The following is a 27,780-nucleotide window of genomic DNA, read 5'->3' on the forward strand; positions in this document are numbered from 1 at the left end:
TAGTCTTACTAGGGTTTTTACCACTAAATGTATTTTTTAGCTGAAATAAAGTGAGAATTTTTTAGTCTGTAGATCTATATATTCTTTTATAATTTGTAAAGCACAGTTTATTATAATTTTGATTTTGCACTTTGTTGGTTATTTTTTCTTGGTTTTAACAATACTGTGTTATTTATTTCCTTCTATGATTCAGTGTCTATTCTCCTTTCTATTTTTATACTTTTAATTTTTATTTCTTCTTTTTGATTTTCAATTTTCCCCTCTATTTCTGACCTGAGTTCTGCCAATTCATGATACAATCTCAACTTTGCTATTTTGCCATTTATTTGTCATGGATTTTTGCTCTTCTCTTTTGTGTTATAGTTTCATACTGTCAGTCACAATTTTATGGATGCCTTTTTAGCAATAATGACATTATATTTGGTTAGAGTTCTTACCTCCAACACAGTATTTTGTAATGAATATTCCTCATCTGTCATTACTTTCTTGGTTTCATATGTTAGTATTTTGCATATGGCCAGTAATAAATCTTTTGTATAAAATCTTGACTTCCTTTTGATTATTCATCATTAACTATATCAGTTTTTACTTTCTTAGACCAACTATTTATAGGAGATTCATGTTGGAGAAGAGGCTATTCCTTGTCCTAGACCTCGCTCATAGCAATCTTTGTTGACAGCAAAAACACCATGACACAGGTTAAATGTGTATGAGAGCTACTTTGGCCTTTGGTATGTGTGTATGCGTTAGTTGCTCAGTCATGTCCAACTCTGTGTGACCCCATGGACTGTAGCCCACCAGGCGCCTCTGTCTGCGGGAATCTCCAGGCAAGAATACTGGAGTGGGTTGCTATTCCCTTCTTCAGGGGATCTTGCCAACCAAGGGATTGAACCCAGGTCTCTCACATGGCAGGCAGATTCTTTGCCCTCTGAGCCACCAGGTTTGGCCTTTACTTTTCCTCAATCAATTGAGATCTTTCCAGTCATAAAATCAATATCATGGAAATATTGACATAATGTACAGCACAGTGACTACAGTTAATATACTATATTGCATATTTAGAAGTTGCTAAGACAGTAGCAACTTCTCATCACAGTAGAAGTTCTCATCACAAGGAAAAAATTGTAACTATTTGTAGTGATAGGTGTTAACTAGACTTATGTGGTGAACATTTTACAATACATACAAATATTGAATCATACTGTACAGCTGAATCTAAGATAATGTTATATGTCAATTATATTTCAAAGATAGTTGAGATTTTCCACCCTAGATTTGCTATAATGCAAAGTCTGTTCTATTCACTCTTTCAACAATAAACTACCTGTTTCAAAAGAGACTTAATTCCATGATTTCTATTTCTGCTTTTCATAGACTCCATAAAGGGATTCAGGATAATTGATAACACCAATCTTCATTCTCTGCTCCTGTTGTTATAACAAGAGACAGATAGCTGTACTGTTTTCTTTTTCTTTTTTGGTGGTGGTGTTGTTTTCTCCAGACCTTCCCACTTGTTTAGAGGAAGTTGGTTTTTCAGTTGGTTTTGAGTTCAGTGATGATGGACATTATCTTAAGTATCCCCCTTTGATTGTTCTAGTTTCAGAAACCATTATTTAATTGTTCTAATTTTCAGATGTATCTTAGATTTTTGTATTTTATTTTATTTATTTATTTTGGGTTTATTTCTGAGAGAAGAACAGGGAAGTTCTTATTTAACTAGGATCACTGAAATTTTTACTTTCATTGATCATCAGTCTCTAAGATCATTACAGGACTGATACACCGTGCTCCTACAAAATAAACCTTCAGGAAGGAAAACTAGGCAAAGCTGTTTTTGTAACCCATGTCTAGTGGTAGTTACAGTAGGTTACACTGCAAAATGTATTATGAATGGAAGAAGCAACATTTCTAAATTTTACACTATGTTTCTAAGTTTACCTCCATCGATCATTATCATAGGTATGTCTGTGTTACTTTTATATCCATTGTATTTCTTTCTCCTCTCCTTCATTTTGATAAATTGCTATTCTATGCTGAAATCATAAATGTATTTGTCGATTACATTTATTTCAAACCATTAGATTACTTATAATATACATTCAACTAAAAAACAAATCGTGGAGTCAGAAGATGTAGACGAGTGCTTCACTTGGTCATGCAGGGCTTGTCACAAAACTTCTATGATACCCAGTTTCCATCCACATAAAAAAAGAAGTAATATCCATTTAAAAGTTTTTAAGGATCAATAAGACATAACATACCAAAAATGTATATGATTAGTAAAGCACAATATAAAACCACTATAATTATTTTCACTCCTATTTGCCTCACTTATAAGGAGTAATAGTAATGATGATGTTAGTCTCAATCCAAAATGGACAAAAGGAGCTGACTTTTGAAACTGATAAATTCTCTTAAGGAGATTTGTTTTGTTTTCCCTTGTTTTGTGCTTCTGAGCAATCATTAATATACATTAATTGCTTATGAGATACTCCAGACCCCAAGGTATTTCATCATTCCTCAACAAATTTCATCATTGCTCTTAAGGGAAATCTAATTAGTTATTATTCACAGCACATATGTGTCTCCTTGTTGGATTATTTTTCACTGGAGGAGACAAAAGTATTCTTATTAACTGTGCTTATGAAGTGGGAATGGTGAGGGGCAGGTGCACCTCCTTCCACACGCATGAAGGTTCACAGTGAGAACTGGGCAGAAGTAGTGGAAGCCTAGGGATGGTTCTGCTCTATTTAGATTTAATAACGAATATTCATTTCTATTTTATAAAATAACACTTTTTTCCAAATTTTTCTTGGCTGAATCATCAGTACTGAAAAATTTACTCAGCTGAATTAAGGTAAGTGGAGGAGAAATTAAGTTGTCATAGGTAATATTATAAGGTGTTTCTCAAAATCAAAATGATTTTCATACAACCTCTTACTTTCACACCAGTTGATCTCCTCACCATGTCATCTAGAACATCTATTGATCTCTAAACTAATATCTGTTGAAATGGAGATCCTATAAATAAAAATTGCTATACCTTTCTACTCATGTGCTCATGATTAAATATTTATCCCATCAGTTCAATTCAGTTCACTTGCTCAGTTGCGTCCAACTCTTTGTGACCCTCAAGGATTGCAGCACGCCTGGCCTCCCTGTCCATTACCAACTCTAAGAGCTTGCTCAAACTCATGTCCATCGAGTCAGTGATGCCATCCAACCACTTCATCCTCTGTCGTCCTCTTCTCCTCCTGCCTTCAATCTTTCCCAGCATCGGGGTCTTTTCTAATGAGTCCCATAATCTATTTTAGCAAATATTTATTAAGAACCTACTAGTTACTTTAGGGAGAATTCACCTAATAAAATTAATGTGCACCACACAAAAGAAGCAGTAGATTTGTTGTAGGAATAAAAATCATGAACTCATTTTTGAACTATGATGCTGTGAAATGAGATGTAAACCTGTGTGGTATTGATTTAAAGCCCTGTGTTGATGTTGAGTACATTGGTAAAATTGCCTATCTGAAAGTAGAGAAGGAAAGTTGAATTAGTAAAGATATATGGCAGAGTTATCTGTCCAGAGCTAGTAACTGAAGCTAACAAGAATAAAGGATCAATGAAGCAAAGAGAAAAGCAGAAATTGGTTAGAAAACATTGGAGATAACTGGAGGGGAGGAGAAATGAATGAGAAGATGCAGTGAAGAAAAGTGAAGGTAAAGAATGAACTGAAAAGAAGAATAGTAGTGATATAACACCCTGCTTTAGAAGAGAGTATATGCAATGAAAAACATTGCCCCAAAAGATACATGCACCCCAATGTTCATTGCACCACTGTTTGCAGTAGCCAGGACATGGAGGCAATCTGGATGTCCACTGACAGAGGAATGGATGGAAAAGATGTGGTGCATATATACAATGAAATCTTACTCAGCCATTAAAAAGAATGAAATAAGGCCATTTGCAGCAACATGGATGGATCTAGAGAGTCTCATACTGAGTGAAGTTAAGTCAAATAGAGACAGAGAAATATCATATGACATCTCTTGTATCTGGACTCTAAAAAGAAATAATACAGATGAAGTGAAAGTGAAGTCGCTCAGTTGCGTCCAACTCTGCCACCCCATGGACTGTAGGCCACCAGGCTCTTCCATCCATGGGATTTCCCAGGCCAGAATACTGGAGTGGGTTGCCATTTCCTTCTTCAGGGGGTCTTCCCGGCCCAGGGATTGAACCTGGGTCTCCTGCATTGCAGGCAGATGCTTTAACCTCTGGGCCACCAGGGAAGCCCAATTACAATGTTCATACAAATGAACCTAATTACAAAACAGAAACAGACTCATAGACACAGAAAACAAACTCGTGATTGCTCAAGGGAAGGGATAGTTAAGGACTTTGGGAAGGTCAGGTACACACCACTATATTTAAAATGGATAGCCAACAAAAACCTATTGTATAGAACATGGAACTCTGCTCAATGTTATGTGCTAGCTTGGATGGGAGGCAGGTTTGGGGGAGAATGGATACATGTATATGTATGACTGAATCCCTTCGCTGTTCACCTAAAACTATCACAACATTGTTAATCAGCTATTCCCCAAAACAAAATGCATTTGATGTTAAAATTTTTTAATTAAATTAAAAAAATAAAAGGGTTTTTTTTGGAGCAATTTTTTTTAAAAAAGAGATATTATTGTTACAAATGCCCTACACTCCTAACTTCCAATATCCTGACCCTTAATGATATATTAAGTGTCTTCCAGTCCTTTTATTCCTCATTGTATTTAAGACTTGATTTCACTGTCGTACGTACAGAACTAGATGAGACTTGCTTTTTTGAGAAAGAAAGTGGGAGGTTATCTGCAAAAAGAGACACGCATGATGGTGAAGAGAAGGCCCCTGAGAAAGAAAGACCTGGTTATAAATCTTCAGTTCAGTTCAGTTCAGTTCAGTCACTCAGTCATGTCCGACTCTTTGCGATCCCATGAATCGCAGCACGCCAGGCCTCCCTGTCCATAACCAACTCCCAGAGTTCACTCAAACTATGTCCATCGAGTTGGTGATGCCATCCAGCCATCTCATCCTCTGTCGTCCCCTTCTCCTCCTGCCCCCAATCCCTCCCAGCATCAGAGTCTTTTCCAATGAGTCTACTTTTCACACGAGGGGGCCAAAGTACTGGAGTTTCAGCTTTAGCATCAGTCCTTATAAATCTTAGTACTCACTAAAATAAAGTTACAGAATAGGGAATAATGTTGATACAAGTTATATTATTATATTTCCCTCATTCTAGGGTATCCTGTTCTTGAGGTGTAAACACATATTTCAAGTTTTATTGTAATTATATTACAATAATGGGGTAAAAGAAACAGGCCAATAACAGATTCCTACCTTCCTGTGACTGTTAGAATAATAAGAATGGTTATTGTACCTATCTCCCAGTCAATCAATCAATAAATTAATTAAACATTTTAGAGAAGTACGAGGAATCTCTATATTTGAAAATAACTCCAAGAATCTTTTCTTAAGACAGAATCAGAAATTATTCTGTTTTATTTAATATTAATGACTTTGTTTCTTAATGGGATCTATGTAAAAATAATTATACTTTTAAAAGGTAAAACATAGTTAATGATTTAAATTCTTCATCTTTTAGCATGCACTGCCATGCTATATTATAGGCACAGAGAAAATTCTTTCAATAAAGAATTACATTAAATTGAGCGAAGTACTCTTTTATACACTCCAGTCATTGATGTAGATTTCTAGGTTTTATCAAACTCTCCACTATAATCCACATTTGGACATTTCACTAGATACTCAAAAATTTATGTAATAATCTATTGTTATCATACATTAAATTTTATATTATTTGTATCACTGAAAAAATATGTTTATGTGTTTGATAATAAAACTGTTATCTATATCATTTATATAATCCTGATTTGAATTGATATTGAAGTTTCTGAATATAGCCATATGATTTCTACTATATTGATTATTCTACTTTCAGAATTGCTATTAAGAAAAAAGAAAAAGAATGATCAATGACAGCTACTTTGGTGGATTTATACTCCTTGGATTCACAGGCCAGCCTCAGATGGAGATGATTATTTCTTGGGTTGTTTTTTTCTTCTACATCATTGCCCTGATTGGAAACATGGCCATCATCCTGCTATCTTTTCTCGATGACCATCTCCAAACTCCCATGTACTTCTTCCTTAGAAGCTTGGCCATTTTGGATCTCTGTTATACCACAAACATAGTCCCTCAGATGTTGGTCAATATCTGGGGCAAAGACAAGAGAATTACCTTTGGTGGCTGTGCTTTCCAACTTTTCACTGATATGGTTCTCTGCTCAGTTGAATGTATCCTTCTGGCTGTGATGTCTTATGACAGGTTCAGTGCTGTCTGCAAGCCTCTGCACTATATGACCATAATGAACTCCCAACTTTGCCAGGGCCTTGTAGGCACTGCCTGGGTGGTTGGTGTTATTAATTGCATGATACTTTCCCCCTATGCCATGAGTCTTCCTCGATGTGGAAATCACCACCTGGATCACTTCTTTTGTGAAATGTCTGCAATGATCAAGATTGCATGTGTGGACACGACAGCCATGGAGGTAACCACATTTGCCATGTGTCTGATTATAGTTCTTGCTCCTCTTCTTCTCATTCTGGTTTCTTATGGCTTCATTGCTGTAGCTGTGCTCAAGATCAAATCTGCAACGGGAAGGCAAAAAGCATTTGGGACCTGTTCCTCCCATCTCATTGTGGTATCCATCTTCTATGGAACTGTTATCTACATGTACATCCAGCCAGGAAACAGTCCAAATCAAAATGAGGGTAAACTTCTCAGTATCTTTTATTCCATTGTTACTCCCAGCATGAACCCACTGATCTATACTCTAAGGAATAAGGAGTTCAAGGGGGCCATAAAGAGACTGATTGGGAAAAAGAAAGTTCTGTGGAAACAATAGGACACTGATTTTTCCTTCCAGAAGTTTCTATTATGGAAATGTGTCCTTTACAACCTTTATATGTCGACTATTTATGTTGCATCATCACCTGAGATAAAGTACATGAAAGTGAAGTCACTCAGTTTGTCTGAATCTTTGCAACCCCATGGACGGCAGCCTGTCAGGCTCCTCTGTCCATGGTATTCTCAGGCAAGAATACTGGATTGGGTTGCCATTTTTTTCTCTGGGGAATCTTCCTGACCCAGGGATACAACCCAGGTCTCCAGCACTGCAGGCAGACTCTTTACCATCTGAGCTACCAGGGAAGTCACTTCTCACCTGAGAGAAGTACTCATGAAATATACAAAAAATTATTATCAAATATAATGCATTATTTTTTTATTTTTATTTATTTATTTTATAATTTTATTTTATTTTTTAACTTTACAATATTGTATTGGTTTTGCCATATATCAACATGAATCCACCACAGGTATACAGGTGTTCCCCATCCTGAACCCTCCTCCCTCCCTGTGCCATCCCTCTGGGTCGTCCCAGTGCACCAGCCCCAAGCATCCAGTATCGTGCATTGAACCTGGACTGGTGACTCGTTTCATATATGATATTATACATATTTTAATGCCATTCTCCCAAATCATCCCACCCTCTCCTACTCCCATAGAGTCCCAAAGACTGTTCTATACATCAGTGTCTCTGATGTATAGAAAAATTTCTTTCCTTTGACATTTTCCTCTACCCATATAATTACTCCAAAAAGTAATTGTGAGCACAAATGAAAGACATTTTATGTCACACACAAGTAACTATCTTTAAGTTATCAATACTAATGCTTTTGCTGTCTCGTATACAGGGTTATTGTTACCATCTTTCTAAATCAATATATATTATCAAATAGAATGCATTATCGAATAGCTAACATGATACATGTACAAAAAAACATATTTAAAATAAGTTTTAAACTGAGACACCAAAACTAAAAATAATTTACAATATGCACTGATTCTTTTAGATTATACATGTCCAAATTTTACTTGTATTCCTCAGTTAACTGTAATATTTTCCTTTAATTATGCTAACTAGATATTCTCATAATTTTAAGGGGTTAAAATCAGCTCTTTACTGACAGAAGTAAAACCCCTATTAACCAAGAAGACCAAGAGTTCTAGTTATCAATCATCTTCATAGTGATGCAATGTTAATTGACCACATCAAAAATTTCTTTCCTTTGACATTTTCCTCTACCCATATAATTACTCCAAAAAGTAATTGTGAGCACAAATGAAGGACATTTTATGTCACACACGAGTAACCATCTTTAAGATATCAATACTAATGTTTTTATTTTTTCCACTGATTTTCCAAATTTCTTATTTTAGAGGTCAGCATGGGGGTATTTGAAATGGGTGAATTTAACTCAATGACCATTATATCTACTACTGTAGGCAGGAATACCTTAGGAGAAATGGAGTAGCCATAATGGTCAACAAAAGAGTCCAAAATGCAGTACTTGGATGCAATCTCAAAAATGACAGAGTGATCTCTGTTCATTTCCAAGGCAAACCATTCAATGTCACAGTAATCCAAGTCTATGCCCCAACCAGTAATGCTGAAAAAGCTGAAGTTGAACGGTTCTATGAAGACCTACAAGACCTTTTAGAACTAACACCCCCCAAAAGATGTCCTTTTCATTATAGGGGACTGAAATGCAAAAGTAGGAAGTCAAGAAACACCTGGGGTAACAGGCAAATTTGGTCTTGGAATACGGAATGAAGCAGGGAAAAGGCTAATAGAGTTTTGCCAAGAGAACACACTGGTCATAGCAAACACCCTCTTCCAACAATACAAGAGAGGACTCGACACATGAACATCACCAGATGGTCAACACCAAAATCCGATTGATTGTATTTTTTGCCAAAGATAGAGAAGCTCTATACAGTCAGTAAAAACAAGACTGGGGCTGACTGTGGCTCAGATCATGAACTCCTTATTGCCAAATACAGACTTAAATTGAAGAAAGTAGGGAAACCCACTAGACCATTCAGATATGACCTAAATCAAATTCCTTATGATTATACAGTGGAAGTGAGAAATAGATTTAAGGGACTAGATCTGATAGAGTGCGTGATGAACTACGGACAGAGGTTCGTGATATTGTACAGGAGACAGGGATCAAGACTATCCCCATGGAAAAGAAATGCAAATAAGCAAAATGGCTGTCTGGGAAGGCCTTACAAATAGCTGTGAAAAGAAGAGAAGCAAAAAGCAAAGGAGAAAAGGAAAGATATAAGCATCTGAATGCAGAGTTCCAAAGAATAGCCAGGAGAGATAAGAAAGCCTTCCTCAGCAATCAATGCAAAGAAATAGAGGAAAATAACAGAATGGGAAAGATTAGAGATCTCTTCAAGAGAATTAGAGATACCAAGGGAATATTTCATGCAAAGATGGGCTCGATAAAGGACAGAAATGGTAGGGATCTAGCAGAAGCAGAAGGTATTAAGAAGAGGTGACAAGAATACACAGAAGAACTGTACAAAGACAATCTTTACGACCAAGACAATCACGATGGTGTGATCACACACCTAGAGCCAGACATCCTGGAATGTGAAGTCAAGTGGGCCTTAAAAAGCATTACTATGAACAAAACTAGTGGAGGTGATGGAATTCCAGTGGAGCTATTTCAAATCCAGGAAGATGATGCTGTGAAAGTGCTGCACTTGATATGCCAGCAAATTTGGAAAACTCAGCAGTGGACACCGGACTGGAAAAGGTCAGTTTTGATTCCAATACCAAAGAACGGCAATGCCAAAGAATGTGCAAACTACTGCACAATTGTACTCATCTCACATGCTAGTAAAGTAATGCTCAAAATTCTCCAATCCAGGCTTTAGCAGTACGTGAACTGTTAAGTTCCTGATGTTCAAACTGGTTTTAGAAAAGGCAGGGTAACCAGAGATCAAATTGCCAACATCTGCTGGACCATCGAAAAACCAAGAGAGTTCCAGAAAAACATCTATTTCTGCTTTATTTATTATGCCAAAGCCTTTGACTGTGTGGATCACAATAAACTGTGGAAATTTCTGAAAGAGATGGGAATCCAAGACCACCTGACCTATCTCTTGAGAAATCTGTATGCAGGTCAGGAAGCAACAGTTAGAACTGGACATGGAACAACAGACTGGTTCCAAATAGGAAAAGGAGTACGTCAAGGCTGTATATTGTCACCCTGTTTATTTAACTTATATGCAGAGCACATCATGAGAAATGCTGGACTGGAAGAAGCACAAGCTGGAATCAAGATTGCCGGGAGAAATATCAATAACCTCAGATATGCAGATGACACCACCCTTATGGCAGAAAGTGAAGAGGAACTAAAAAGCAACTTGATGAAAGTGAAAGAGGAGAATGAAAAAGTTGGGTTAAAGCTCAACATTCAAAAAACTAAGATCATGGCATCTGGTCCCATCACTTCATGGGAAATAGATGGGGAAACAGTGGAAACAGTGTCAGACTTTATTTTTCTGGGCTCCAAAATCACTGCAGATGACGATTGCAGCCATGAAATTAAAAGACGCTTACTCCTTGGATAAAAGTTATCACCAACCTTGATAGCATATTGAAAAGCAGAGACCTTACTTTGCTGACAAAGGTTCATCTAGTCAAGGCTATGGTTTTTCCAGTGGTCATGTATGGATGTGAAAGTTGTACTGTGAAGAAGGCTGAGTGCCGAAGAATTGATGCTTTTGAAGTGTGGTGTTGGAGAAGACTCTTGAGAGTCCCTTGGACTGCAAGGAGATCCAACCAGTCCATTCTGAAGGAGATCAGCCCTGAGATTTCTTTGCAGGGAATGATGCTAAAGCTGAAACTCCAGTAGTTTGGCCACCTCATGCGAAGAGTTGACTCATTGGGAAAGACTCTGATGCTGGGAGGGATTGGGAGCAGGAGGAGAAGGGGACATCAAAGGATGAGAAGGCTGGATGGCATCACTAACCCGATGGACATGAGTTTGGGTGAACTCTGGAGTTGGTGATGGACGGGGAGTCCTGGCGTGCTGGAACATGGGGTCACAAAGAGTCGGACACGACTGAGTGACTGAACTGAACTGAACTAATGGGGGTATTATCATGGCACCTGTTTTGAGAAAGGTAAAATTCTTTTTCTCTAATTTGGAAAAACTGGCACAAGTAAAGGTGGTTTTACTGGTCACTGAAATGTCCTATTTTCTTTATTTGGAGAAGTGTATATTTAGGCCTTCCACCCAACTTTTGATTGGTCTTGTTTTTTGATATTGAGTTGCCTGATGTGTTTGTATATTTTGGTTATTAATCCTTTGTCAGTTGCTTCATTTGCAAATATTTTCTGCAATTATGAGGGCTGTGTTTTCATCTTCTTTATGATTTCCTTTGCTGTGCAAAGCTTTTGAGTTTAGTTAGGTCCCATTTGTAGAAAGGAAGGCCTCTAGACTATGAGCTCAGGCAACCAACAGCAGAGGGTTAAATCTGAAAAAGTGAGTCCATGTGTCCACAAAAAAGATTTAAGGGAAGAACAGGATTTTTCTCAGCAGAATGCCCTCCCACATATGACCCACTCTTCCCATGGCCAACATCTACAATTACCTTTTCAGTCTTCTACTTTGACACCTGTTATCTTGTTAACTCTTTGCAATAAATCTAGGAGACATCATTAGCCCCATCACATAGATCATGCCTTTAAAAATCACATACTCCTTCTGACGGAGAATGTTTTTCTGCTTCCCAGGTCCTAGGGTCGACCTCCACGTGGGTGTGGACACTGGCTCCTGTTGGGGAACGGTACACAGCTAGTACAGCCGTGGGCCTCAGGGCCCTTGGAGGCAGATTCTGGGACCACAGTGTCTTTCCTGTAGGGTTGTTTTGAGGCAGTGTGCAGAGTTTTTAAACCACATATTCATAAAGATATTTTGTAATTACTAAATGAAAATTTACTATGTCTCCTGCTTTGCAATCTACTTTTTATACTTAAAAATATTAACCTACATCAAAATTTTAAATGCCTATGAAATATCCCTGTCTACAGATACAACAAAAGATACTAAATTTATTCCTGTTACTGAGCATGTGTTTCCGGTTCCTCACTATTCTACACACTTCCATGAGTGTGCTGTTATGTCATATACCCCTGAGATGATGTGACAAGAATACCAAGACAGGTGGCACTCTGCAGTGTTCTTTCCAAAAACCCACAGCCCCACTCTAATCATGAGACAAATACTAAATCGACACAAACCGAGGGACATTCTGTAAAATACCTCACAGTATGCCTCAAAACTGTCAACATCATTTTAAAAATGGAAAAAAGGAGACAGAAACTGTCACAGACCAGAGGATAGTGAGACATAACAGCAAAGGCAATGTGGCATGCCAGATTGGGTCCTGGGACAGAAAGAGGACACTAAGGGAATAACTGGTGAAATCTAAAGGAACTCTGGAGTCTACTTAATAGTAATGCATTTTTTTTTAAGATTCTACATACAAGTGATACAAATGAACTTATTTACAGAATAGAAAGAGACCCATAGACACAGAAAACAAACTTATGGTCATAAAGATATTGTCATAAGATAATATCTTTGTCACTTATGGTCATAAAGATATGATCATAAAGACAAAGAAAAACAGGGGGAGGAATAAACAGGAGTTTGGCACTAACATATATACACTACTATATATAAAATAGATAACCAACAAGGACCTACTGTACAGCACAGGGAATTCTATTCAATGTTGTAAATTAATAGTACTCCAATATAAAATAAAAATTAAATTAAGAAATAAATGTTTATTCAGACCCAGGGTTGTGTGTAGAAGTGAGCTTTTTAGGATATAATTTTATGTTGTCAACTAAGATTTTCTACATTAAGTTTTTTCACAGTGCAGTCTCACTCATGTCCAGTGAACAAAGAAAAAACTATATCTTTCAAATGTCATTTAGCTAGTGGTTTCTTCTTAGCTTCTTCTAGAAGTCATTTCAGGGTTAGGAACTCTTCCATTGATAATGCATCATTTCCTGTTCCTGTTGTTTTGATGAGTCAGATAATTCACCACAGGCCATATTCACAGAGAGATAGGGGTTCTTTCAGCTATTTGCAGTAGTGGGTATGCTTTTTCTGCATTGTTCCACACCTGTCTGGCCTTCTCTAATTCCAGAATATTTTTCAATTTTATGATCTATGTTTCAGAGGTCAGATTTTAAAATGAAGTTTGCTTTTATGCTTTTATTATTTTCCTTGGTTAGGGAGTTTTTCAGAGAAGGAGAATTAATGATTTTTCATCATACTAGTAATAGAATTTTAATCTGCCATTACAAATAATCTTAGGATCACTGACAAGGCTTACATTTTCTGATGCAGTTACTAAAACTATTCAACAGCAAAAACTGCTGAATATTTTTTGGAATTCAGTTCAGTTCAGTTGCTCAGTCATGTTCGACTCTTTGCGACCCCATGAATTGCAGCACGCCAGGCCTCCCTGTCCATCACCAACTCCCAGAGCTCACTCAGACTCACATGCATCGAGTCAGTGATGCCATCAGGCATCTCATCCTCTGTCGTCCCCTTCTCCTCCTGCCCCCAATCCCTCCCAGCATCAGAGTCTTTTCCAATGAGTCAACTTTTTGCATGAGGTGGCCAAAGTACTGGAGTTTCAGCTTTAGCATCATTCCCTGCAAAGAAATCCCAGGGCTGATCTCCTTCAGAATGGACTGGTTGGATCTCCTTGCAGTCCAAGGGACTCTCAAGAGTCTTCTCCAACACCACACTTCAAAAGCATCAATTCTTTGGCGCTCAGCTTTCTTCACAGTCCAACTTTCACATCCATACATGACCACGGGAAAAACCATAGCCTTGACTAGACGGACCTTTGTTGGCAAAGTAATGTCTCTGCTTTTCAATATGCTATTTAGGTTGGTGATAACTTTTCTTCCAAGGAGTAAGCGTCTTTTAATTTCATGGCTGCAATCACCATCTGCAGTGATTTTGGAGCCCAGAAAAATAAAGTCTGACACTGTTTCCACTATTTCCCCATCTATTTTCCATGAAATGATGGGATCGGATGCCATGATCTTCGTTTTCTGAATGTTGAGCTTTAAGCCAACTTTGTCACTCTCCTCTTTCACTTTCATGAAGAGGCTTTTTAGTTCCTCTTCACTTTCTGCCATAAGGGTGGTGTCATCTGCATATCTGAGATTATTGATATTTCTCCCGGCAACCTTGATTCCAGCTTGTGCTTCTTTCAGCCCAGCGTTTCTCATGTTTGGAATTACATACATATAAAATGGCAATTTCCAGGGAGCGTGTAATTGATCTGTGTGCCCTCAATGGGAGTAACAGGCAAATGTTTAAATAATAAATTATGGTTTTCAGTCTTAAAGCTATCCAATGATTGCCACCATAATTTTCTCACCCTTTCTGTCTATGGTAGCGAGTCTGGTACACTTCTATGAGGTACACCTATTGCTGAAATTGTCCTTCTTTGCCAAAATTGGGTATTTCATTGTTATGAAAATATATTTGAAAGTTAGGTTATACAAATTAGAGGTGATAGAAACTATAAAAACTACAATTACTATTATAGGTAGGTTTGTACGTCTCATCTGTATTGTTCATTATGTCTGTTACCTTGTGATAATCTGTAAGTTCTTGACAAGCAATGTTCTCCCATATAAAGTAGAATAATAAGGCCATCAATAAAAGTATTTTATTGATCAAAGTGCATATAAGAAATGTATAGACTTGTACAATTGTAGTTACTTATTTAATCTTATATTAATAGTATTGATTAATTGGGGGAATTTCTCCTGGGAGATTTTTTTTTAACCATTTATCATTTATTTATTATTATTATTTTTTAACTTTACAATATTGTATTGGTTTTGCCATATATCAACATGAATCTACCATGGGTTTACACATATTCCCCAATCTGAACCCCGCTATCACGTCTCTCCCTGTACCATCCCTCTGGGTCATCCCAGTGCACCAGCCCCAAGCATCCTGTATTTTTTTTTTTAATGATCTTCTTCCTTGGATAATTATACAATACACATTTAATTGCTAATGAGTAACCCAATGTCCCCAAGGTCTTTCCAGACTCAACCAATTTTATCACTGCTGGTTTGGGAAAACTACTTGTTATCTTCCACACTGAAGATGTTTTCTTCTCTGAAATGTATAATGGTAAGGGTCTTCTTGAATGGGTACATGAACTGCAAAAGATGATAGGCAGTGGCTGCCTCCTGCCATTATCACATAGGATCTCAATGGCAAGTGGGAGGAATGGTATAATGAAATAAGTAATGAAGAATTACATATTTAGTCTTATTTAGGGAAAGAGAGAAAGAAACATTTCCTACTTTAGAAGAGTTCAATTTTTCTCCTCCAGAAAAGTCTTTGGTTACATCACCACCACAGAAAACTCACTAAGCTTAAGTAGGGTAAGTGGGGAAAGAAATTACGCTGTATTTAAAACATTTGATAAGATTTCCAATTTAAAGAATTTGCATAAGAGTTTCTGGTTTCTATAACAATTTTCTTTTCTTCAAAGTTTGAAACATACATTACATCCTAAATTGATTTCACTTGAAAATGTGTATTTGTGTTTTTAATTTCTACCCCCCCAAAATTCATAAATTCATTTTAACAAACATTTGTTAAGAACTTAGGAGATACCTTATGAGGTGGCTATATGGATAAAAAGCTTTTGTTTTAAGATATAAAAGAGAATGAATTCAATTTTGCATATATGATTGATATGGGAGTAAAACCCAGTGGAAATCCCACAGATTAGCTAAATTTGTACGTTTGAAGCTGCAAAAGATGAAGGGACCATAAAAAATAGAATTCTTAGTTATGTGTACAGAATTAATTAGTAACTGAAGTCACAGAGGCAGAGGAAATATGGGAGGAAGGGGATTCCATTAGAGAATGTTGTTCATAAATGCAGGAAGAAAGGCGGGAAAGAATGGAAATTCCACTGAGGGAAATGTTAGTGACAAATTGAAAAGAACTATTTATGAAGGCAAAGGCCAGGTCTAATATAGAAGAAATTAACCTGCCATTGAGAATTCAAGCAGGAAAATAATTTAGAAAAGACCACAGGTTTAGAAACTAGGAATCCATTTGTGGGCTTGAGAGACATTTTCTTAGCAGAAATGAGTTTGCAAAAAGACACTAGTTTTGTTAGATAGGAAAAGAAATGTCCATGTGTGGTCATCAAAGTCTCTTTGGACCAACCTCAAATGTTTACATACTTTTTTCTGTGCTAATCCTGAGAAAAGTCAGTAGGGATATAAACATAAAAATAACACAATCCCCCCTCCTGAAGTCGTTTAACATTTTAAATGCATAAGTAGTAGAACTGGACCTCCTGCAAGATGAGGGATAGGACACAAATAAATATTAATGATTGAGATAAAACTAAGAAATGAGTACCTTTTAAAAGAATTACTTCATAGGAAATGATATAATTTGGAATCAAAAGTACAGTTGAACCACAATATTGTAAAGTAATTAGCCTCCAATTAAAACAAATAACATTTTTTTTAAAAAAAGAAAAAAAAGTTGTGTCCACAATGAAAAAGGGAGAACACTGTTTCTGGGGAGTGATGGAAAAAGAAAAATAATGTTTGGAAGTACAAGTTTTTAGTTGAAAGTTTGCATTTTAAAATATAAGATCAGAAGATTGATATAGCAGAGTGAACATGGACAGCAGGATTGAACCTTCGTGCTTAACTGTTAGAAAAGTTGTAACAGTTATGCAGCCTTCATTTTCTATGAACCCTTGGATGAAGGAGGCAAGAATTTGTTGCAGATTCCCAACCCCCTTTCCAGCATCCTGATTTGTAAAGGGAAGTCCATCTGGCTTCATTCAACCATTTTTCTCAGGATTTTCTTCTGAGACTTCTGCAGGTTTTTGCCTTGACACAGAAGGAGACAAAGTAATTGAGAGTATAAACTCTGGAGGCAAAGTGCCCTTTAGATAAATTTTATACCAAATTGGATAAACAGGAAAGTTAGAATAATGATGAGGTTTAAATACTAACTTTTTAATTGTGTGATGTTTATCTTAGCAATATATACATGTGATATTCTTTAAAAATATATTCACTATGGTTTCCAATATGTTAATATTTTATGTTCACAGCTGATATTAAGAAAATAAGAAAATGATCAATGATAGCTACTTTGGTGGTTTTATACTCCTTGGTTTCCCTGGACGGCCTCAACTGGAGATGATCATCTCTGGGGCTGTCTTTTTCTTCTACACTATTGCCTTGATAGGAAATATTGCCATCATCCTGGTGCCATTACTAGATGAGCGTCTCCAAATTCCTATGTACTTCTTCCTCAGAAATTTGGCCATCTTGGATCTCTGTTATACCACAAATATAGTCCCACAGATGTTGGTCAATGTTTGGGGTAAAGACAAAAAAATCTCTTTCAGCAGTTGTGCCTTCCAACTTTTCATTGATGTGACATTATGCACAGTTGAATGTATGCTTCTGGGTGTGATGTCCTATGACAGATTCAATGCTGTCTGCAAGCCTCTACATTATATGACAATAATGAGCCCTCAACTCTGTCAAGGCCTAGTGATCATGACCTGGATAATTGGTATCATTAATGGTGTGATCCTCTCTCCCTATGCTATGAGTCTTCCTCGATGTGAAAACCACCACCTGGATCACTATTTCTGTGAGATATCTGCAATGGTCAAAATTGCATGTGTGGACACCAAAGTCATGGAAGAAATGTTATTTGCATCGTGTTTTTTCATTTTCCTCCCACCACTTCTTCTCATTCTGGTTTCATATAGCTTCATTGCTGTAGCTGTGCTCAAGATCAAGTGTGCAGCAGGGAGACAAAAAGCATTTGGGACCTGTTCCTCCCATCTCATTGTGGTATCCATCTTCTATGGGACTGTTATCTACATGTACATACAACCAGGAAACAGTCCATCTCAGGATGAGGGTAAACTACTCAGTATCTTTTATTCCATTGTTACTCCCAGCTTGAACCCACTGATCTATACACTAAGGAATAAGGAGTTCAAGGGGGCCATGAAGAAGCTGGTTAGAAAAGAAAAACCTTCTGAAGAAACAGTAGGACACTAACATCTTTTCACAAGGCATTTCCAATAAAGAAATTGGCCTCGTGTAACCTTTAATTCATTGTGAAATTATTTTAGTAGTAGCCATTACCTAAAAGTAAAAATAATACCTAGAAAAATGTGCTTATATTTTAATGTCAGTGTCCTATAATGCCAAGGGTTGATTCTAAACTAAAAATGCCTTTCAAAGTCACTAGCCAATGGCAAACAGGCACATGAATAGATGCTCAAAATCATCAATTATTAGAGAAATTCAAATCAAAATTACAATGAGGTATCACCTCACACCAGTAAGAATGGTCATCATTTAAAAGTCTATAAATAATAAATGCTGGAGAGGATGTGGAGAAAAAAAGAACACTCTTACACTGTTGATGGGAATGTAAGTTGGAGCAGCCCCAATTGAAATCAGTGTGGAGGTTCCTTTAAAAACTAAAAATAGAGTTATTATATGGGCATGTATCTGGAGAAAACTCTAATTCAAAAAAAGAAATATATGCACCCCAGTGCTCATGTATGTGTATGTGCTCAGTCATGTCTGACTCTTTGCAACCCTATGGACTGCGGTTCTCCAGGCTCCCTTGTTCATGGGGTTTCCCAGGCAAGAATATTGGAGTCGATTGCCATTTCCTGCTCCACCAACCAGTGCTCATAGCAGCACAAGTTACAATAGCCAAGACATGGAAGCAACCTAAATGTCCATTGACAGAAAAATAGATAAAGAAGCTCTGGCATATGTGTTGTAGGTTATTATAATATAGGCTAACATAGGTTATTCTTGTTGTTGTTCAGTCATCCAGTCTTGTCCTACTCTTCGGGACCCCATGGAGTACAGCACACCAGGCTTCCCTATTCAACACCAACTCCCAGAGCTTATTCAAACTCAAGTCCATTGAGTTGGTGGTGCCATCCAACCATCTCATCCTCTGTCATCCCCTTCTCCTCCTGCCTTCAATCTTTCCCAGCATCAGGGTCTTTTCCAATGAGTCAGTTCTTCGCATCAGGTAGCCAAAGTATTGAAGTTTCAACTTCAGCATCAGTCCTTCCAATGAATATTCAGGACTGATTTCCTTTAGGATTGACTGGTTTGATCTTGCAGTCCATAGGTTATTACTCAGCCATAAAAAAATGAGTAAAAACAAATGAATAATGCCATTTGCAGCAACATGAATGACTTAGACATTATAATACTAAGTAAAATAAGTCAGACAAAGATAAATGTTATATGATATCACTTATATGTGGAATCTAAAAAAATGATACAAACACACTTTTTTACAAAACAGAAATATGCTCACAGACATAGAAAACAAACTGATGCTTACCAAAGGGGATGCGGGGAGCTAAAATAAGAGTTTGGGATTAATATATATACACTAATATATATATAATAGATAAACAAAGACCTACTGTAAAGCACAGGCAACTATATTCAATATCTTATAACAGCCTATAACCTCTAATGGAAAAGAGGTTATTTTGTATATATGTATACATATATACAGAGAAGGCAATGGCACCCACTCCAGTACTCTTGCCTGGAAAATCCCATGTATGGAGGAGCCTGGTAGGCTGTAGTCCATAGGGTCGCTAAGAGTCGGACACGACTGAGCGATTTCACTTTCACTTTTCACTTTCACGCATTGGAGAAGGAAATGGCAACCCTCTCCAGTGTTCTTGCCTGGGGAATCCCAGGGACGGGGAAGCCTGGTGGGCTGCCATCTATGGGGTCGCACAGAGTCGGACACGAATGAAGCGACTTAGCAGCAGCAGCAGCATACATATATACATATGTATACATATATATATATATATATACACACACACACATATATATTTGAATCACTTGGCTGTATACCTGAAACTAACACAACAGTGTAAATTGACTATATTTCAATTTAGTTAAAAATGGATGAAAAGTAAAAGAAAACGTCCTCACTCATCATTCCTAGTCTATAAATCATGTGCCATTCTTTAAGCATTTTCCTTATAGTTCAATTCAAGCTTTATCAAGAGGCTGAAATATTTCAGCACTGACCACACAGTATGAGTCAGATGATTCCATCCTCAATATAGTATCACAGAAACGTGAATTTTGATAAAATTTTCTACGTAGTGTCCTTAATAAAAGAATAAAATGCATTGAGGAGGGCATAAGACATTTTCACAGCTGAATCGGGTTTTAAGTATAAACAATAAATAAACAGATACAAAAATCCAGTAACATTCAAAGGCAGATGAAATAGGTATTTGAATGTTTTTGCAGAATAATAATATTGTTGTTAAAGTATAGGCTATCTTGGTAGAGAGAGAGAAAAGAATCCAAAAGGTAAATTTAAGCCCGATTGTTAAAAAACTGTGGAGTCTATACTCTCAAATATTTCTCTGATGACTAGTGACTTTTGCTTTTATTGTTCTTATTTGCTCTTTCAAATGCTGTTCTTACTGAATTCTCCTTCTATTCACCTGAAAAGGGGCAAGATTTATAACTTTTATAATAGCCACGTTTTAAGTGCTACTTTTTTCACGTATATCTGAGTTTCTATGGCTACACACTAAAAAAGGCACACATGCAAACATACACAGGTACATATATGAACATACTACTGATTATGGTTTTTATACTGGTGAACATATATTCCTGCCTTCTAGCAGGTCCTATGTTCAGGGCTTCGGGTGGATTACAGGACAATATATAAACAAAACTTACCATGCAACCATCAGAAGGTTCAATCTACCACCATCTACAACACACGTGCCAGAATATGACACTAAATTTCAAAGGAATAGAATGCCTGAATCCATAATATAGCCTGCCTTTTCCTGAATTAGTCACTTATACAAGGAAATATTGATTATCTAGACTATCTATGAAGGAATCAATATTTTCTGACTTTTTTGTGGTTTTATAACAGTGCCTGGGTCTCAGTATATATTCCATACAAATTTGTGATTAGAGTGAAAAAAAATCATATCAACAAAAAAGACAGTACAAAGCTAAGTCCACAGTGCCTCTGATCACTATTTCCTCACTCATCTCCCAAAACGTAAATGCATTTTTATCATCTACATTTTCCATGCTGTTATTCCCATAGTGGAATCCCTTTCCTTTCCCACATGCCTGCCCTTATCCTTCCTAAAACCTTCCAAGCTACCATTGTGATCTCCTATCCCGTAATTAATAATTCACCTATATCCTCAAATAATTTACTTAACATTTTCTATACCTCCTAGTTTTAACTGAATTGAGACCCTCTCTTGAAGACAACATTTCAACCACATCTCCCTTATGAGAAAATAATCCCACCCTCACTTCTTCAGAAAGCGGGATTTGAGCTATCGGTTTTATTCTACTTCTAGACCATTCTTCCCTTTGCTCCTATATTTAAAACACATGGATTAATTTGAAACTCATGTCATTTTGGCTGAGCAACTATCTAGACTGGAACTTCCCACAATAGGTCTAGACAGCTTGCATCAAAAAGGGAACCGTCTTACACTGTTGGTGGGAATGCAATCTAGTACAGCCACTATGGAGAACAGTGTGGAGATTCCTTAAAAAACTGGAAATAGATCTCCCTTATGACCCAGCAATCCCACTGCTGGGCATACACACTGAGGAAACCAGAAGGGAAAGAGACACGTGTACCCCAATGTTCATCGCAGCACTGTTTATAATAGCTAGGACATGGAAGCAACCTAGATGTCCATCAGCAGATGAATGGATAAGAAAGCAGTGGTACATATACACAATGGAGTATTATTCAGCCATTAAAAAGAATACATTAGAATCAATTCTAATGAGGTGGATGAAACTGGAGCCTATTATACAGAGTGAAGTAAGCCAGAAGGAAAAACACCAATACAGTATACTAACACATATATATGGAATTTAGAAAGATGGTAACAATAACCCGGTGTACGAGACGGCAAAAGAGACACTGATGTATAGAACAGTCTTATGGACTCTATGGGAGAGGGAGAGGGTGGGATGATTTGGGAGAATGGCATTGAAACATGTAAAATATCATGTAAGAAACGAGTTGCTAGTCCAGGTTCGATGCACGATACTGGATGCTTGGGGCTAGTGCACTGGGACGACCCAGAGGGATGGTATGGGGAGGGAGGAGGGAGGAGGGTTCAGGATGGGGAACACATGTATACCTGTGGTGGATTCATTTTGATATTTGGCAAAACTAATACAATTATGTAAAGTTTAAAAATAAAATAAAATTTAAAAAAAAAAGAAAGTGAAAAAAAAAAAAAAAAAGAATCACTCATGGTGCTATTTAAAACGTCCATCCCAGGGCACAATCAGATGCTTTAAATCAGAAATTCTGAGTATGAAACACAATACTTTAATTTTTAACAAGTATACCATGTGAATCTTATGAATTCTAAAGTCTGGGGAACAGTATATCTTCCCTTCTTACTGCTATCATTAACTGGTATCATGGCCTCTCTCTACATGCATTTACATTTTGGCATCAGAGGCACAGCTTTCCTCTTACTAAAGGCCTTGGTATCATTTCAGGCTGTGTCACAAGTAAGATGAACTTTTGAATATGCCAGAATCCCTGTTTCCATCTCCAAGGTAGATAGGACTTCTCAGTCTCAGGAACTCATTATTATGTCCACATCATAAATCTCATCACTCCTAGAGCTGCTCCAGCTGTACAATCTTAAAGCAAAATATCACAAAACAACCTCTATCCTTTTAGATTTCTTTCCATTTACTCCTTTTAATCTTTGAATTGAATAAAAAGATAACAAAATTATTATATAACCATTGTTCTCTTATCAACAGTGAGAAATATTATGTTATTTCTAACCAGTTTACTGTTGGTTTGAGCAACAATAGTTTTTTAAGTTTGCAAATAAGAATTTAAGTTTTAAAAAATTTTGATATGAAATCTCCAAATCAGAAACAAGTGGTACAGTTTATCAGTACAGAAAATGGGATGGAATACAGCCTAATACTAATTCCATCTATTATGAATTAGGCATAAGCAGATAGGAGGCATATTTGATTAGACAATCTTACAGGAGAATCAACAATTTATACCTGGATTTCAGTGAAATAAACTAGAGTAGTGAACACTTATAAACAGTAGCTAAAAAGCATCAATAAATAAATTTTGGTGGATAATATTCAAAAGGCACATGGCATAGTGATCAGACATAGGCAGGAGATGAAGAACAAGTCTCTCTATTAAGCTGATAAATTAAAAATACTTTGCTTAATATCTCTTCATACCATTGGACAGTAAGTTCCATGACGTTGATGAATATTTGTATCTTATCTACCATTATATACCCAGGATCTAGTACAAAATAGGAGCCTAATTTAAAAAATCAATAAATATCTCTGAGATGAATGAATAAGAATTGGATCGGATAAAAATTATGACAGAGACTCAGAATGAAGAAAAAAGAAGTCTATTCCCATAATTGGTGGCCCATACTGAGAAACTTGGACACACCGGGTTGTAGAGCAGCAGCAGTACCAGGAACAATAAGTACTGACCTCTGCTTGGCAAGTACATTTGCAGTGGGGATTTCTAGTACATTACACATAAAGGACAGACTGAGGCAAGGAGGCAGAAGTAACTCAGAACCAAGAAGCACTGATTAGATGTCCTGAGTGTTTATTAAACAATCTCTGAAAATGTTAGGAGCCTTGTTGGGACGAGATGGTTAGATGAAAGTAGTGGTTGGGTTTGGAGGAAAATAGACCAAAGCAAAAAGAAATAAATGCAAAGGCACGAGACATTTTACTTGGTCTTTTTTTTGCAACCTTATGTTTCTTTTGTTGCCCCAATTCAACTATATTATGTGCTCTTTAATATGACTAATAAATATATTCATTTCTACCACATCAGTTCAGTTCAGTTCAGTCGCTCAGTCATGTCTGACTCTGTGACCCCATGAATCGCAGCACGCCAGGCCTCCCTGTCCATCACCAACTCCCGGAGTTCACTCAGACTCACGTCCATCGAGTCAGTGATGCCATCCAGCCATCTCATCCTCTGTCATCCCCTTCTCCTCCTGCCCCCAATCCCTCCCAGCATCAGAGTCTTTTCCAATGAGTCAACTCTTCGCATGAGGTGGCCAAAGTACTGGAGTTTCAGCTTTAGCATCAGTCCTTCCAAAGAAATCCCAGGGCTGATCTCCTTTAGAATGGACTGGTTGGATCTCCTTGCAGTCCAAGGGACTCTCAAGAGTCTTCTCCAACACCACAGTTCAAAAACATCAATTCTTCGGCGCTCAGCCTTCTTCAGAGTCCAACTCTCACATCCATACATGACCAAATACTGTGCCTAAATCAGCACCATGAAGGAAATAAGGATCTCAGCTGAACAAAATGCAGCTCTTTACTACTTTAAGGTTGGGAGGTATATCTTCCGATTTTTTGAAGACCTCAGAAAGAACGAGGTCATTCTCTTTTCTCAGGTTAAGCAAAAGTCCAACATTTTTAGTTATTCCAAATACCCCAGGTCCTCCTCCCTAGTCTTATTAGTGATCCCTTTACCTCCTTGTTCCTTAGAGTGTAGATGAGCGGGTTAAGAGTCGGGGTTACAACAGTGTAGAAAAGGGTGAGAAACTTGCCCTGTTCATGAGCATAGCGACTCTTGGGTTGAAGATAGACAGCTGTGACAGTGCCATAGAAGAGGGACACTACAAGAAGATGAGAAGTGCAGGTGCCAAATGCTTTCTTCTTGCCTGAAGTTAACTTTATTCTCAGCACAGCTTTAGCAATAGCAATGTAAGAGGAAAGGATAATGATCAAGGGCACCACCAGGAGAATAATACTGGCTATGGACATCTGGATTTCATTAGAGACGGTATCTGCACTAGAGACCTGAATGAGGGCTGGAACTTCACACACAATGTCATCCACCCTCTGGTGGGAGCAGAAGGGTAACTGGAGGGTAGCAGGAGACTGAATCAGAGACTGAATCAGGCCAGTCCCCCATGCAAAGATGGCCAGCTGCAGACAAATTTTTGGGTGCATGAGAGTGGTATATTGCAGTGGATGACACACTGCCACACAGCGGTCCACAGCCATGATGACAAGAAGGATACATTCAGTGGCCCCAAGCCACAGGAAGACATAGAGTTGAATGGCACAGCCAGTGTAGCTGATGGTCTTCTCTGGACCCCAGAAATGAACCAACATTTGTGGAACACAGCTGCTGGTGAAGCAGAGATCTAGCAGAGATAGGTTGGAAAGAAAGTAATACATCGGGCTGTGGAGTTTGGGATCCTTCAAGGAGATAAGAATTATGACCAAATTTCCTGTAATAGTCAAGCAATAAAAAATCAGAATCACCCAGAAAAGTGTCTTCTCCAAATATGGCTTGTCAGAGAAGCCCAGGAGGATGAAATCACTATGGCTGTCATTACAAATGGTGAACATAGCTTCTGGAGCAATTGTCTTTTGAGGCAATGGTTCAAAAGTAGTTGCTCAAAGGCCTGCACAGAGACAGGGAGAAGGGCAGTATGATTACTTTCTACTCAAGGGCTCAAGGGTGAGATTTTTCCCTCCTATACTTAAAAAAATACAAAATTTAGTAATCTGTTTTAATCATTCATACCCATAATTCATTTTCTTTATTTTTGTTTCCCACCTTGTTCATATTTTGTATCTGATTAGAACTTTATATTATAAATATTACATAAATAAATACTGAATACCTTCTAGTCAAAATATCTTTGCTAAGTATTATGAGATTATTTTTATCCTTGCTCTCAAAGACTACACATTTATTACCTTTACTACATAGATTTTTATATAACTTACTGTTCAATAACATTCTCTTTCTCTTTTTTCCTTTTGTTCTCATTTCTATCCTTTTGTTTTTTTTTATTTTATTTTATTTTTAAACTTTACATAATTGTATTAGTTTTGCCAAATATCAAAATGAATCTGCCACAGGTATACATGTGTTCCCCATCCTGAACACTCCTCCCTCCTCCCTCCCCATACCATCCCTCTGGGTCATCCCAGTGCACTAGCCCCAAGCATCCAGTATCATGCATCGAACCTGGACTATCTCAATTTGTCTGAATACCTTTCTCCCATCCCTCAGTCTTCATTCCTCTCTCTTCACCCTCCCTTTCTCTTCTTCATTCCACCTTTCCACTATCTCTCTTGATTTTTGAGCTTGAATTATTCCTCAGACACTTTATGATATGTGATCTAAGGAAGTTATTTAAACTTACTGTTCTTATTTATTTCTTTAGATTATCTTTTGAAAAACAGAGGGGAGGTGGAGGAATCATAGAACCTACCGATGCCTGTTGGAGAAACTGAATATGCGGACTTCCCTGGTCATCCAGTGGTTAAGACTCTGCCCTCCCAAGGCAGGGTGTGGGTTCCATGCCTGGTCAGGGAACTAAGATCCCACATGCCATGTGTGGGATGTGGCCAAAAAAATAAACTAATGTGAAGACAGTTCCTGGCCCATAGTAACTGCTCAGTGTTTATTACGTATCGTAATCCTGATGATGATACTTTTCAGTTGATCGTTGTAGCAGCAAAACATCAAAATATAGAAGCAAAGTTTTACAGAGAGTACAAGTTATATCATTTAGAAAAAAGAAATCTCATATATCTACATTTTCTCCTTTGAAAAGTAATTGCACCCACTTCTCATCACTTTAAATAATCTATCTTTATATTGCAGTACAGACATATCAGTTTTTAATATGCTTTTCTTCCCATAAAACCTGAGATTACAAAACAAATTTGAACTATGTACTATCTATTATTTATCTTTCCAGCAGATTAAGAAAAGATTTGGGGAAATATTCTTTCCACTCAATCACCGGTGGTATTTTCTTAACATCCTAAAGAAAGATGACAGCCTTTGTGCCTTTTCCTTCTTTCTCCCTTTTTCTGTTGTTAATTTTTAAAGATTCTGTACTCTCTTCCTTCACCTTCATGCTTTTCTGTTCCCTACCAGTTTTCCTATTTGTGTAGCATAACAAAATCTGTCAGCTCTTCAACTTTAATACACTTAAAGCTTGATACACTTTTTACATTTCTAAGTATTTTCATTTACAATAAGCTTTTGCCAAGGGAGTCTCCCATCCAGACTCACAGAAGGAAAATAATCAAAGTTAAAGATTTGAAAAAGATTTTACAAGTCTATGTCTTTCAGTGACTCCCTTTAGCTGCCAGTCCTTCAAGAAATGTAAAATCTTGGACTCCATTCTCTTATCCAAATCAATGTTTGATAAAGTATTACTTATGTCAACATTTAAATAAAAGCATTCCTTTTCCAAAACAGTTACTTCCCTGGTGGCTTAAACGGTACAGAATCTGCCTGTAATGCAGGAGACTTGGGTTTGATCCCTGGGTTGGGAAGATGCCCTGGAAGAGGGCATGACAACCCACTGCAGTATTTTTGCCTAGAGAGTCCACATGGACAGAGGAGCCAGGCAGGCTACAGTCCATGTGGTCACAAAGAGTCAGACATGACTGAGCAACTAAGCACACAAACTAAATTATCATAATTCTGATGGCAAATTTCAGGCACTGTATCTATCTCTTTATTCATAATTTATTACTTATATACCAAATCATTCCACAAACATAGACTTAAGAAAATGTACATATAGTCAATGGATAGAAAGAAATTTTAATCGGAGATCCAT

At 37.3% G+C, this 27,780-nt stretch overlaps 3 protein-coding genes across 3 annotated transcripts; 2 read left to right on the plus strand and 1 right to left on the minus strand.

Moving 5' to 3' along the window:
* Nucleotides 1-6,037: 6,037 nt before the first annotated feature.
* On the plus strand, nucleotides 6,038-6,976 carry OR2U2 (olfactory receptor family 2 subfamily U member 2). Its single transcript, NM_001390320.1, has one exon. The coding sequence runs from the start codon at nucleotides 6,038-6,040 to the stop codon at nucleotides 6,974-6,976; it is 939 nt and encodes a 312-aa protein (NP_001377249.1).
* A 10,197-nt stretch (nucleotides 6,977-17,173) lies between these two features.
* OR2U5 (olfactory receptor family 2 subfamily U member 5) lies at nucleotides 17,174-18,121 on the plus strand. The gene has a single exon (NM_001390318.1). The coding sequence runs from the start codon at nucleotides 17,174-17,176 to the stop codon at nucleotides 18,119-18,121; it is 948 nt and encodes a 315-aa protein (NP_001377247.1).
* Nucleotides 18,122-22,774: 4,653 nt separating this feature from the next.
* On the minus strand, nucleotides 22,775-25,537 carry LOC782262 (olfactory receptor 2H2). The gene is given in 2 exon segments (XM_059880481.1): nucleotides 22,775-22,864; nucleotides 24,650-25,537. Coding segments are annotated over 2 exon segments (978 nt in total).
* Nucleotides 25,538-27,780: the final 2,243 nt, after the last annotated feature.

This window comes from Bos taurus, chromosome 23 (assembly GCF_002263795.3).
Source record: "Bos taurus isolate L1 Dominette 01449 registration number 42190680 breed Hereford chromosome 23, ARS-UCD2.0, whole genome shotgun sequence".
NCBI classification, from domain to species: Eukaryota; Metazoa; Chordata; class Mammalia; order Artiodactyla; family Bovidae; genus Bos; species Bos taurus.